The following is a 15,247-nucleotide window of genomic DNA, read 5'->3' as shown; positions in this document are numbered from 1 at the left end:
TTGCAGTCATTTGCAGTCTTCAAAGGGACTTTGCTTTGTTAGGACGGAGAAAAACTGGAATTAGATGGAGTCATTGGCTATCAGTCTTTTAACAATTTGTGACTTAATGGGGTGAAATTGGGAGTTACATGCCTGTTTGTGACAGTATGTCAAAAACACAGAAATTCACATTAAACAGTCCAGCCAGGACTTCATAGATTTAAAACAGAAATTCCAAATAGTTATATATTTATTGCAAGACTGCAATTTAAGTGCAACATATTAGTAACTGATTCTATAAACATTTCAACATCTGAAGAAAACCTGCAGAAAACAGTCATAAACGTAAATGAATGATCGTAAAAGTGGGACTGTTCGTGACTACAAAGAAAACTCAAGAATCATCATTTCCACATTTAAAATCAGAGTGAAGAATTCCATATTACAACAAGTTGATAAGTTCAAATTATTTGGATTGCAAAGTCAAAAAAAGCTTTCTTTGACTTAGCAAAGATTTTAGATGATTGATAAATTTCCTTCAAGTCAAGAAAGTGATTCCTTGATGACTATATACATATCTTCATGTATGGAAATGGAGCTGGGACAATAAATAAGAAAACTGTAGACACCATTGACCTCCTAAGACCCGAACTCTTTCATGGCATGCATTTTTAACTTCTCTTTGCTATTTGGACTGATTGGGACCTGATGAATGTAAAAACAAAGAATTACCTGATTTGTTTTACCTGATTTTTGTTTCTGAGAAAAATCAGATCCACATATGAGGACATTTGTTTTAAATTTCGATAGGACAGTGGAATGTCATCGTAAGTGGATATCAGGCCCTTGTAGAGCACAATTGTGTATTTTGGTCTAGACAACCCATAATGTGATGTCCACATATGTGGACGCCAGGTCATAGGAGGTTAAGGCAGCAGAGAAGTGGTTCGTCAGCAGATGATGAGAATGTCATACATGGAAAGACTGACTATTGAAGAGCTTTTCAAAAAGAGCAAAGACCAGAAAATCTCTATGTAAAAATGTCAGAAAGCAAGATTCTGTGGACACATAACGAGAAGCGACTTTGACTATGACTTTGTACATGTGGAAAAATCTAAGGCAAGAGAGGCAAAGGCAGAAGGAGAGAAACCCAGACTGGATAAAGAAAACCTTGAATACGTTCCTGCACTGTTTGACTGAGAGAGCACCTTGGAGGACCATGGCCACCAACACCATTCAGCAAGGCACTTAAGAAGAATGACACAAGCACTTGCTTTTGTATAGGACTATAACAAGGATACAAAAGGTTGGCAACCAGTTGAGTTTCATTCATTGGTGCATACTTACTGAGACAGTTTGAAATGTGTGAATAATCTGAGGTTATAAATGACACTGCTGTTGTTTGGAGACAGGGAGACCTGTGCAGTTACCTCGTAATGGAAACCAACAACCTCTGGACGACCAGTTGGTCACCACCACTAGTTTTAATCATTCACTGAATGTGAAAAAAAAAATCACTGCAATTTACTGGGAACTGACTATTTGTCCTAGTTGTGAAAAGGAGGCTGCCATAACAACCAACTGAATGGAAAATGTCATCAGCTCCATGTAGATCATAAATAAGCAGCTCTCTGCTAGCTGTGGTGCCAAACAACATGCAGCACATTTGGCTGTTCATGAAGCTGAGATGATGCTTCCAATGTTATATGTGGAAACTTCTATTCATTTTTTCTCTGGAATCTGAAATTGAAATTGAAATCAGCTCTATCTGCTCCTGATATGATGGCATAAAAAGTATTTTTTTTATTCAATCAAACATAATTTGAGGTTCAAGTTTCTCACAAAAAAACCCACGGCCTTCAAAAATAATATGTGCTTGTCTGTTTCAGAACTGTGAAGGTAGACGTCTATGACTGGGATCGAGATGGAAGGTAAGAGCATTCGCAGATAAGCACTCACTACACCTTCACACACTGATGACTCGTGTTAGAAGGGAGTGAAACGTCTTGTCTACAGTCTGTGAGACAAACTTGGTGGTGAAGAGCTTGAAGGGTTTTGACACAATGTGCTACAAAACTTATGCTGCCAGGACAGATAGGCCTGGTTTGGAGATTAATAGGAACAAGATCCATATTTGACAGTTATTAAGAAAGAAAAAAATATATAGCTCTATAGCTCAGATGAAAAAATGATTTATGTAAAAAAATTGTGTTCCTGCTTGCTTTTCTGTGTGGGTGCTGTCTGCTGTAGCCATGACTTCATCGGGGAGTTCACCACCAGTTACAGAGAGCTGTCTCGGGGGCAGAACCAGTTCAATGTCTATGAGGTGAGACACAACATGGAGATGGCTTGTTATTTCATACCACCGTCATCATATAAAGACCTTGCGATTCCAATTTAGGTGATTTTAATCTCTAAAAACCTCGAACCCTCACAATGGCACAATTTTTTCTAAACTGAAAGACTGGATTTCAAGTGATGAATGTAAAAACAAATAAAATGACAAAAAAAATGTAAAAGAATGTAAGGTTATGAAACCTTCAGCTGAAAGGATAATTTCCTGAACATATAAACAGACAGGTAATAGGAAATACAAAGTCGTGTATTTTTACATACCTTGTTATGACTTTGGCATTGTCACAATAATATATGGATTTAGCATATGCAGTAATGATTTATTGTCCATATTTTAAAAAAAGTTTTCACATTTATAAGGTTGCATTGTGCTAACTTAGTATTCCTACCTGAAAGAGAGAGCTTCCTAGCACTGATTCCCACTAAAGGGCACTTTTCATATATACAGTATAACAAGTTCCATCACATTTGTACATTGATTTTAGAGTATCACAGAGAGGAGGGGGTTCAGCTAGTATGAACAGCACTGATTTCCAGAGTATGTAACAGGGACAAGGACTACTGCACAACTGTGTTTTGTTTCTAGACTTCTAGATTACTGTAGGAGCTAGACTTCCTTATAGTTTTATGCTATTGAGCAAAGATTCTGTGGGGAATAAACACACAGAGAATGTATCATCACATTTGCAGGGGCCACAATGCATTTGAAACACAAAAGAATTGGTATTTATAATATAATATGATTGTCACACAATGATACAGGTAGTTGCCTGAGGTAGAATCAAACCAGGGCCCTTATATTAGCCCTTTAACATATGAGTCCCTTTCTCAACAAACTGAACCATCTTGGTGGTCCATTGGAAGCTTTTTCACTCATTTTTAGTCCAGTCCTTTAATCCTTTAATCCTGCCTGACTATTTTCAGAGAAAGTTTTTTGTTTGTTTGTTAAGCTACTTAACACTGACCTATGAATCATTCAAGCACAAAAAATGCACCTGGGTCATTCCTAGTATTTAGTGCCAGTTGAGTCTTCATGATAGAAGCAAGTGCACTACACTACAAACTCCCCTATTGCACAGCCTGACACATAGTATTTTTGTGCCAACAAGGTGATTCACAATGAGCTGTTTGTGGAAAATTGGCTGATATGCTATTTGTGGTATACCTCGACATGGTGTGCAGTGTGTCCTTAAAAATGTTGAGGAAGCTGGACAAAAGAAGAAGTGACGTACCTAAAAAATATATCTGCGTCACAAAGTCATGTCCTTAAGAAACAGGAAAAAATCCAGCAAAGACTTAAGAGATACATCTGGCACGTCATCGATCCGTCTTCTCTTCACCAAATCCTCATCAGAAATGGTCTCAGTGGAAGGGTGGATGCCAGGAAACTAAGGGAAACAGGGAGAAAGGGCTGAGGTACGCCAAGTTACACAAGAACTGGGCTGAAAATCAGTGGTAACACCATCCAAATTTAAAAGTTTCACTTCAAGTTGTTGTGAATATTCATGAAAGAGGTCAATAGAGAGATACAGCACTGAGTGTCTGTAGCTGACTGTAAAACACAGTGGAGACTCTGTGGCTCCTGTCAAAGGTGATGAAGTCCAGACAAGCAGATTTTAATCAGCCATGGGATGCACTGTTAACATTACATCAGTATACACCATGAAATAAATAATATCAGTCATTACACACACACACACACACACACACACACACACACACACACACACACACACACACTCACAAATAAAATAGAAACCAATAAATGTGTTGCATTATTTTGCTGGAAAAAGCTACAAACGCACACTGAACTGACAAATCTATTATTGCCCCCAGCTTATTCAAATCTCCTCAGTAAAGATGTACTTTGTTCCAGCCAAACAAATTAATAGTAATGTTGCAACATAATTACTGGAAAACCATGTGGTCTGAAGGAGAGAAAAAAACAGAAAGTTCTTTGATGAGCTTTATAGTGACGGACGTGCACACGGATGTTCTCTCAATTCTCTATACACACATCAGATCGATTTGTAGGCTGCCACCATTATCAGCAATCTGCTGAATTATTCATGTTCGTTTTTGCACTTCATTTTAAGCGATAAGGTGGTTTTATGGAGGCACTCATCATCACTAATGTGCTCTTTCTGTCACGGGCAGGTTTTAAATCCCAAGAAGAAAGGCAAAAAAAAGAAATACATCAATTCTGGAACTGTGAGTGCACCCACGTCACCCATAACTGCCTGTCATTTCCTCTGTATTGCTATTTACTGATGTCTTATAGAATCATATAGTATAGTATAGGTATCATCACCTCTTACATCTGCTTCTTTTCACTGGCTGGCCACCTGTTTAGTTTTTTTTGCCTGGCCCTAGTCCCTCTCCCACCGTCCTGTTCTGTTTATCGCTCTGTATGTGTTTTGGTATGTGTGTGTTTGCCAGGTAACACTGCTGTCCTTCAAAGTGGAGTCTGAGTATACCTTTGTGGATTTCATCCGAGGAGGGTGAGTAGAATAATAATTAGCCCGCGCTCACAGTGAGTGTCAACAGCCACCATTTTGAGGGTTTGTGTCTTTGTGCGAGTATCTCTCAAGATTACGTTTCCCAAAAGCATCATGCTGAGCTCATATTGGCTTTGAAAGGGTGAAGCTTTGAGGAAGTCGGTGTTTGTAAATCTTATTTGTAAATAACTAATTTATTCAGTTCATTCACTTTTAATTAGCAGCTCTATTTGTTTTATCTAATTAGCGTTTCAAGATGGTGAAGGGAATATTGTCCTTCCATTCTAATTAGCTAGTTACCGAGACCGAGTTACGGCTCGTCGTGTTGGTAGAGTTGTGTGTTCGAAGGGTTTGTAGAGTGTTTGTCAAGTGGGCTAAAGTGCGTGTTACTCTTTCATGTTTCTTTTTATTTTATTTACCACAGAACACAACTCAATTTCACTGTGGCGATAGACTTCACCGCGTCCAATGGTAAGTCACTGCCTCACAACCATTTTGCTTTATTGTGATGTGTGCACGTATTACTTTTTTTCTGACCTTCCAAAAAATTAAAATACAATGTTGATTTTAGAAGCTGTTTTTGTGTTATGATCCCGTGTTTCTTCTACAGTGAGGCTGACAGTTGCTTCTAAATGAAATGTCTCACTAGGTAGATTGCTGTGAACTAACAGCACGAGCTTGCCTTGACCTTTGACATCTCAGCACCTTCAGGAGGTGAAAAAAGTTTGTGCCATTCTTTGGTTTTCCCAGGAAATCTAATGACACCCTCATTATACTCCTCTGCACTTACACCTATTAAATAGCACCTATTAGCATGCTAGCAAGCAAAACTAATGTAGGGCACATGGTATGAACTTATTCTTAATATTTTGGTTTTGCCCTTGTTGGTATGCTAAAAAGCTCATGTGAGCATTTGCAAAGCAATACTTCACAGTATGTTGTGACTACAGTCTGTTTTGCTTTGGTTATGATGTGCTGCTAATCTGTAGTTTGGCGCAGGTCAGCTGTTTCTACAGGATTCGATTCTTTATGTTAACCAAATCTAATCACCCACTCGATTTAGCTTCCTAACTGCAAATATTACTGCATAATAGCATTATTATTGTTTTTTAATAATAATATGAACTTACTTATATTGTATGGTATTACCTTCGCCTCCAGCACTACTCTGAGGAACCTTGGAGTCAGTTTTGGCTAGGACATGTCCTTTAACTTCCATATTTAACAAAGAACTATTACTGCCTTCTTTTATCTGTACAATATTGTCAAAATGAGAAGCATCCTGTCTTAAACAGATGCAAAGAAAGCATTTGGTACTCTAGGTGGGACAACGCATGCTCTCTGAGTACAGACTTGTGATTCCTGGAGTTTCCAGAAGTCGAGTGGAAACAGCTTCCAGTTTGGGTTTAGGAGACAGCAATAAGGCTTTAAACTGTACTTGTTAATCAAGTTTATAGTGAGGGCTGGATCAGGTGACCGTTAACCATCCCTTAATGATGGTCCTGCTGTTACAGGCTAAAGCTGAATGGAGGCTTCCCACAATCCATTAAGCATCCATTCCCCATCCATTCACTCCCCATACACTTATATATATTACCTTTGCATGTCTTAAACTTGTTTTTGTACTGTTTGTGCTCTTTATACTTCTCTTTCCCTTCCTCCCCATCACTTGTGGCAGATGGCTAACCCTCCATAAGTCTTCTGACAGAGGACTTCCTTCCCACTGTCATTAAGTGCTGTCCTATAGGGGCTCATGTTATCAAAATATAAAACTATTACCAGTGTTGGGGAGTAACAGAATACGTGTACCGCTGTTATGTGTTTAAAATACAAAATATGAGTAACTGTATTCCGTTACAGTTGCCGTTTAAAAAGGTGGTATTCAGAATAGAGTTACTTTCTTGAAATACAGGGATTACACGGTGGCCTTTCCCTGTTTCATATGTTAGGCTGTCCCCTCTCTATTTTTGGTAATTCCACGCCGGTGGAAACCCAAACAAAACATACATTAAGAGGCTCTAATGCTCAACCTTGCGGCCCATGTCACCTCTACTTGCGGCCCGCATAATGAGGCGACGAAATATTTTTCTAAATTATTGTTCAAAAAATTATTTAATATGAAGGCAATAGGCAGAGTGTTACAAGCATAGCCCTAAAGAATTTAGCCTCGTGGGCAGTATAGTCCAGTTGTAAGTAAGCTATTAAGACTCGACTGTACGCTGTGGTCGTGTTTTCCTCCAAAACAATAAGTTCCGTTGTAGCAGCCTTTCAACGCCTCTCTCTGTCTCTCGCTAGCATAGTTGACCCAGACAACAAAGTAAAGCTAGTTTTCGGCTACGAGCCCGACACGGAACCCGCCAGAGGTCCCTTTACTACGGTTCGGAGCCGCGGACCTGTTTTATATACTTTATATCGTTTTCTATACGAGATCGCTGCAAAAGGTGCAGCCTTACCTAATGTCCACCCTACTGTTACTCATTTATATTAAGATTTAAAAATCTAGTTGGTATTGGTATGGCGAGTAACCTTCAGTAATAGTAATAAATCACACAGCAATAGTACATTCATGTAGTTGTAAAAAGCATGATAATATATTAAGTAATCCAAAGTATTCAGAATATGTTACTGTCATTGAGTAACGTAACGGAATACGTTACAAAATACATTTTGGGGCATGTATTCTGTAATCTGTAGTGGAATACATTATAAAAGTAACCTTCCCAACACTCACTATTACTTTTAATCAAAGTATGTAGTCCCTTGCAATTGATCTGCCAAGTTTGAGGTAGATCAGATGGACAGGTAAAAAGATGAGAAGAACAGACAAACAGACATACATGGATTTATTTGTGACGTTATACACCAAACCCAGCACTGTCTTGTCTGTTAAAAAGCATTTTTACACTGTCTGTTCTTTTGGTGTGAGCATTGTGGAGATTCCCATGCTTCAATCAAAAATATATTCTACTCCAGGTGCTCTTGACAAAACTGTACAAGCTTAAAACAGTTTAGTTTAAAAGCATTAAGCTGGAAGTGGTGGTAAATGTGCAAATCAGCTGTATTTAACAGAAGCCTGGATTCAGCACGAAGCTTGATTGGCTCTTGCTGGGGAAATGATATATGAGAAATGTGCCTTTATGCTACTTAATTAGCATGCTCTTCAGTTATATCACCTCATGTTTTCTCCTAACTGCAGTCTCCTCTGTCTGAAACTGTGCTTTCGGCTGTTAGACACAGCAAAGGTATTTCTTTTCCCGTCCCTAATATAATTTGACCCTTCACCTTTCATTGGCAGGTATACTCAACTTCTTGATGGTGGGTGCTGGATAGATTGTTACATTAAGGCTCTTATTTTCACATGATGGAACGTGCAGTCAACCGTGCAGCGTGCACAGGGAATGGTGAATGTGTCTGGTATTTTCATGGCCAGAGGTGCACCTGCAGCGCAGTTGGGAGCTTGATGGGATTAGGGGGAATACATTATCAGTGGGTGTGTGGGGAGCAGGCATCTGTCGTGGATAATCAAATCACCCCCCTATACCCCTCCCCTTCATCCCCTTTAAAAGCAGGGCACTCTTTTTAGAATGGAGGAGAGAGTCCAAACCACCTTATCCCAAGGGGGCAAAGAGAGAGCTGTCTTTTAGTCACATTCTGCGATCTTTATATGTGTGCAATAATTACAGCGCTAGCAATACCAATGCAATTTCTTAAGACATTTAGCATGATTGCATAAACCCCTTAATTCCCCATAAAAAATCCTGTTTCCATGAGTCTTTGATTTTCCAGAGATAAAAAGTGTCTTCTTTCCCTGCAACTATCAGATTTTACTGGTACACCCACAAGTCTTTACATAATTCATCACAGCCATAGCCTGTCTCTGTTTGCTGCATCGGGAAAACCTGAAAGAAGGAGATGAAACATATGGTATTTTCTTGGCATTGATCATCTCATAGTTTTCCACTGGTGATTTAGTGTTGCTTGTATTTTGCAGATGAAAACAAACCAGAGAGAAGGAGGCACTGTTCACTTCACATTGTGCTGTGTGTGCATGTGTGTTTCCTCTTCTAAGGTAACCCATCCCAGCCCACCTCCCTCCATTATATGAGTCCATACCAAATGAATGCATATGCCATGGCACTGAAAGCAGTGGGAGAAATTATCCAGGACTACGACAGCGATAAGCTTTTTCCTGCCTATGGCTTCGGTGCTAAGCTGCCCCCCGATGGCAAAATCTCCCACGCGTTCCCGCTGGTAAGAAACACACACACGGTTTAAATGTAGAAGGCAAATATGCACAGTTCATCTGTGGCAGGGTGTGCTGGACTAGAAGACGCGGCCGTGACACCAGCTGTTTGTACAAGTTGAGAAGTTGGCTCATCTGCCTGCCAGCAGGAATCTCTCAGGATCCGCTCCACTTCCTCCCGGCTCCCTCCCGATGGGACAAACCAATAAAAAATCAGTGGCTATGAAGCTGAAGTGAAGTACCTACCTGTGCTGTGAAAGTATTGATTGCTGCGGTCTTACAGAAGTGCTTCAACAGACAGGACAACTGCAAGATTTGTTTTTAAAAAATAGACAAACTTCTTAGAAATAACTACTACTTAAAAAAAAAAATGCATTTATTTCTCTTTGGTTCTATTGTTTGAGTGTTAGAGTGTTTTAGCTCTTTCAGTTTGAAGACCACAGGGGCAACAGTCCTTTCCATTAAAAAATGTCCCCCCCCCCCCAAGACACTGCAGTGAATGCAATCACCGCATATAAAAAGTTGGCAAGGGGAATCTGGCTGATCAAAGTGATTTAACATTTGGCATTTTTATCCATATGCCTTTCGTCACGCTGGTTAAAACTGGTTAATAATGGGAACAGAGATCTGACAGTTTCCCATCTGTTTCCAACCATGCATTTTTGGATCATATGTCAAAAAACTAAAAAAACAACTGAAGTTCTTGGACCTTGTAACCACTGAAACAGCAGCGCACTGGTGATGTTTACATATATGCCAGGATGGGAGAAAAGTGCAGATGGTTGTATGTATTATTTACTATGTTACTGGTTGGAATGTTCCTGTGTAATATTACTGTTTGGAAGGAAAAGGACAAGAAAGTAGTTAGCATTTAAACATTTACAAAAGATGATGAGAGCGGATTAGCTAACATTTGCTAGCTCTTTAACACTGGTCCATCTGCTGTTGGTTTCAGGGTGATTATAGTTAGTGTTGTGAAGTAGTAGTGACAAAGGAGTAGTATTTTGATGTCCACATAACATGTAACTCATCTCCAGTGTTAGTTAAAATATTCCATCACTGATAAAAAAAAAGGGTGAATGTGCAGAATATAACACACAGTGCCATGACTCCAGTTTCACAAGTCTCAGGCATCAAATCTGGTCAAAAATGACTTGCAGGTAGTAAAAATGTGACATGACGTGGAAACTTTGAATAGAAAATATCTATCTGTTCTCATGTTTCATGTTGATGAATGCTTCAAGGACAGGGGACGAAAGTGCATTTCCTAACAATGTATGTGTTTTTGAAACCTTTAAAACTGGATACTTGCTGTTTGTGCTGGAGCTGGGCAGCTATGTGAGAAAGTAGCCAGTTTTTTAGTGTAAAGAGTGAAACTGACTCAGGTTGTAAATGTGTGTACTCTCTTTTTAAATGAGATTCATCACCCGGTGATGAATCTAATCAGATTATAATCAGTTAAATGTAGATAGATTTGATTTTATCAAAGCTGACAGCAGCATATCCAGCCTGTGTATAATATTTAATATACACTATATGTGGACTGCATACTTCATAAGGGCAATGTCTGCTGTTTGTTGCAGAATGGTGACAGTGATAATCCAAACTGTGTGGGCATCGAGGGAGTCCTGGAGACTTATTTTCAGAGCCTGAGGGCGGTGCAGCTGTATGGACCTACTAACTTTGCACCTGTTATCAACAAAGTAGCAAAGTAAGTTTGAAGATGGATGTATGCGGTAAAATATTATATTTTTAAGTAGTAGGTGTACGTAGTTACATCAAATTAGTTTTTAATAATTGTGTGCTTATATCTTGATCATTTATAGGCTTTGTGACTGCCTTATATTACTGATATAAGGTTACAGCCTCCCATCAGCTAATCATTCTGTGGCACCAGAAAATACAATTTTAAAGAATATTTAAAATATTGAGTTTTTGTTGAGACCACTGCAAAAAAAAACTTCAGATGTAAGCAGCTATGTTAAATCCAGAGAAGTCCTTTCATTTCATTTACCATCCAATATTTTCAAAGCTTCTCTTATAAATTATTTCTAGACAAAATTGTATAATCCAAAATTGTCAGTTTGCCAATTTCAGAAGCTCGGCTACTCTATGAAAATTGTGGATTGTCTGTGTTAAAAAATGAAAAGTGGTTAATCAATTTTTTTTAACAGTAAAAATTAAACTTCCAGCTAACACAGAGATAAACATAGTTTACACATACACTTACTTTTCTTGTAACCTATACTGTGCACAGACTATACATCCTGGAGAAAGCTATGAATTTGAGTAGCATTAAGATTATATATATATGTGCAATGCTGTTTGTGAAAGTTTGAAGGTCAGAAGTTTAGACAGGAGACAGCTGTGATGAGGAGTTAAATATATTTTTTTTATACAGGGATATATAATAATAATAAAAAAAACCTTTATAATCTCTTATATTAAGTTGCAAAAAACAGTAAGTCTAGGCTCCTGGGCTTTGTAGCTCTATGGACACCTATTTGGTTCATCGTATGTATAATTTGTGCAGCATGGCATTTTATAAAATTGAAATGAGCCTGTTACACAGGGGAATTAAGAAAATCTGATATTCTGATGTCCTCAGTAAGTACCAGTACTGATCAATCTGATGTTTGTACATCATCCTGGTGTTATCTGAAGTCTGATGAAGGCAATAACAGTGGAGTCAAAGACTAAACAAATGACAAAAAAAACGTATTGTCACTATGTATCGATTTTTTTTTATGACTTTGACACTTAAACACATTCAAAAAGTTAAAGCACTGGAGACACAGGAAATGTGTAAATCTTTATTTTTTAGTATTTCAGAATTTCAAGGTTCAGATTCTTTGTGCAAATAACTGTTATATATCCTGCATCGTTATTTCTGAAGTGGTTCCTAGATGTGTTACAAAAAAACGGGAAAGAAAAAGATTTTGCTGCCACAGTAAATTGCATGTTTTTGCTCTGGTTGTTCGAGCAGAACAGAATGTTGGACGTTAAAACTTACGTGCACTGAATGATCAGTTGTCATTTATATATCCCACCCTGTGTTGGAACGCCACGTGCCAAGCAGCAGAAGGCATTAAAGTGGTGCTAAGAGAATATAAATAAAAAACTCACATACTCACAAAATCATCCTAGCAGTATGCTACAATCCCATTTATTAACACCACACCCACACACAATTACACACAAAGGCACAGAAACACTGACTGACACAGATTTATACTGTTTTCATCAACACAAAACAGGGAAGTCAGTGGTGATAGATTCTTCCCTCTAACAGTAAATTCACAAGCAGCAGGTAAAAAACACACGCAGACACATCCAGCTTGAAACTCATTTGGCTTCATATCGAGTTAAAGTTGATCTTTAGCGATGTGAGTACATACTCTTGTTTTCTTATCATTCCCCATGATGGACAGGGAATGAAGAGCAGTGGAAAAATGAGAAGCGCGGTTGCAGGATTTTATCTTTGGGGTGCTTGTTATTATTAAAAGGTTTCTGGCTCAGGGTTGTAGTTTTAGTTTGTTTGATGTGAGTGGATGGGTCGCTATGCTGGGTAGAAGATATGAAGTCCACTTTTTATTGCAGTAACTATATATAGTTTAAGTCTGTATTGTGTTATAGCAAGGCAGGATTGTGTAAGAGAAATAGCAGTCATTGTCAAGCATATTTTGCTAACATTATCCACCATAAACATCGGTCATATTAGGTGTCGGCAAAACTTTAGCATTTATTTATTTTTTTTGTTATTAAAAAAAGTCATTTATTAGTGTATCCCTTTGTAAGCGCTACAGAGCCTAGTCCCACATTAGCATCTACTTTAACATAAATAAAGTAGAGATTAAAATAGGAGCTAAAATTCCTTATTTCACACAGAGGATGAATTGAGGCTCAGGATAATATAAATTAATCTTTTTTCTGTTTCTCAGCTGGTAGAGCAGGTCAGCTACTAACTGGAAGGTTGATGGTTCAATCACAGTGTGCTCCAGTCTTTATGCAAAGTATCCCTGGGAAAGGACCCCCATGTTTCTCTCCATTGCATCCATCGGAGTATGAATGTGTGAGGAAAGAGGATGTTAGATAGGAAGCACTTAGAAACAGCGTAGAATGGGTGAATATACAAGTTGTGTAAAGCGCTTTGAGTGCTCAGATAGAAAAGTGCTAAATCAGTCCAAACCAGTTCATTTACCATCTACAACAGAAAGTAGAAAGCGGGCCATTTAAGTGGTCTTTGTGTCCAGGCAAGCTTTTTGAAATTTTCAAATCTATTATCAGTTCAAAATGTGCAAAAAGAAATTTCTGAAACTGACATTTTCAAGTTTAGTGTAATTCATGATTTCAATTCAAAATAATTTATATTTTGCATTTATATTTTGAAACTGCAGTTTCCTATGGGACTAAGGCAAGCATGTATCCAACAGCAATAGTCAACATGGCAGTAATTTAAAGAATGGATGACACGTTTTATGACAGAACGATCACTTTCACTTTGGTACTTTATAATTGTCTGTTTTTGCATTTGACTATTTGATTATTATTTATTAATGTTCTACAGGAGCACTAATAATTCTATATAAGCTCTCAATAAATTTAGTTTTGTGTTTTTTGACAAAGCTTGAATCAGTCTCATCTGCAGCTCATTGCCCCGAAAACATACAGGCCTTCTTATGTTTTCTTTGCACAGATTATTAGCTTTAACCTGTGTATTTCTATGTGTGTGTCTATGTGTGTGCGTGGGTGTCCGTGTGTCTGTCTATGCACATTCCCCAGCTGTGCAGCAGAGATTACAGATGGCTCTCAGTACTTTGTCCTGTTGATGATCACAGATGGAGTGATATCTGACATGGTCCAGACCAAAGAGGCTGTGGTCAATGTGAGTAAACAAACACCACATGTATACAACTCCCTTGCATGCATGTGTTAAAAATTAAAGCTGCAGGCGTACTGATGAATAACAGCCCTCTGTGACCCCACTGACTCTCCTGCGTGTGGGGTGAGGATAATGTTTTTACATTGTTTGGATAAAAACGATTAGCATTCTTTGGTAAGAGCCTCTAAGTGAAGCTTTTCTTGAACAGAGGGGAGTTTTTTTTTTTCATCTTTATTGACTTAGTGTTTGAAGAGGTCAGTAATTTCAGTAACCCATCAAATTAATTTTTAAGCAGTGTTTGGTTGGGTTCTGAGGTTTCTCAAAGCACACAGTGTAGAGCATTAAAAGCAAGCTCTCTGTTATTGTCTTCATCCTAATTACCCATCACGCAGTGCAAAGTAAATTTCTCAGGTCATTACTTTAAATCACAAAATGTAGGCTGCTGCATCAGGTTAATAGCCTCGCCCAAAACAAGATAAAACATTTAACAAGTGTGAATCAACATTTAATTTCCTGCTTCTCACCCGTGGCTTTAAAAATCTAATGAGTTCCTTTTGTCTGAACAGGCAGCATCACTCCCTCTTTCCATTATCATCGTAGGTGTTGGGCCGGCTGAGTTTGATGGTAAGTGTTTGGGTATACTAACAGGGTCTATTATTTATTTTATGGCTAAATGTGAAGGTGGAAAAAAAGTCCTATCCTGCCTGTTTCCATGTCACAGTAGATGACTTTCCATCCATGTTTTCATGCACATTTTCAATTTGCCCATAAAAATTGCAAAGAAGTTTTTGTGCCTCATAGAGGTGGATGAATGCTGACTCATTATGTGACAGATGACCAGCCCCTCAGCAGCTGAGCCCTGGTAATTTGCTTCATGTCGTTCCCCCTCTGTTCTTCCTCAACAGTTCCTGTCTGTCTTTACTATAAGATGCCTGAAAAAAGAAGCAAAACCCAACCAGTTATAAGCCTGTGACTGAAATCTGTATCAACCTGTCTCTTTGCTCCACACCTATCTTTTTGTGCGATTGCTTCAGACTCACCATAAAAGCCCCATGACATTTGAGAGAAATGAGAGGCAGCCAGCAAGCTCTACCTACCGACCAATATTTCATAGGTTTTTTTTGTTGTTTTTTGGGAGGGTTACTTGTTAGATAATGTGACAAAGGACTTCAGTTACTCTATCATTTCTTTTGGACAGCATTTTCTTGAGAAAGCTGTTTAGCCTCCTGTGCATCCCAAATCTCAGTGCTAACCTCATTACGCTCATACACTAATTTCCAAATTTTGCAT

At 38.5% G+C, this 15,247-nt stretch overlaps 1 protein-coding gene across 2 annotated transcripts in view; it reads left to right on the top strand.

The window, feature by feature from the left end:
* LOC146364268 (copine-9-like) overlaps positions 1 to 15,247 on the top strand; it is a 98,134-nt gene that overhangs the window by 67,073 nt on the left and 15,814 nt on the right. For both annotated transcript variants that reach the window (XM_084916378.1, XM_084916377.1), the window contains 9 exons: positions 1,869 to 1,910; positions 2,230 to 2,305; positions 4,492 to 4,545; positions 4,774 to 4,835; positions 5,257 to 5,303; positions 8,902 to 9,083; positions 10,659 to 10,786; positions 13,858 to 13,960; positions 14,524 to 14,581. In XM_084916378.1, coding sequence (XP_084772504.1) covers positions 1,869 to 1,910; positions 2,230 to 2,305; positions 4,492 to 4,545; positions 4,774 to 4,835; positions 5,257 to 5,303; positions 8,902 to 9,083; positions 10,659 to 10,786; positions 13,858 to 13,960; positions 14,524 to 14,581 — 752 coding nt within the window. The remainder of the gene's footprint in view (positions 1 to 1,868; positions 1,911 to 2,229; positions 2,306 to 4,491; positions 4,546 to 4,773; positions 4,836 to 5,256; positions 5,304 to 8,901; positions 9,084 to 10,658; positions 10,787 to 13,857; positions 13,961 to 14,523; positions 14,582 to 15,247) is intronic.

Source organism: Perissodus microlepis, chromosome 20 (assembly GCF_051167445.1).
Source record: "Perissodus microlepis isolate ML-2025 ecotype Zambia chromosome 20, ASM5116744v1, whole genome shotgun sequence".
Classification (NCBI taxonomy): domain Eukaryota; kingdom Metazoa; phylum Chordata; class Actinopteri; order Cichliformes; family Cichlidae; genus Perissodus; species Perissodus microlepis.
This window is presented reverse-complemented; position numbering and strand designations above follow the sequence as displayed.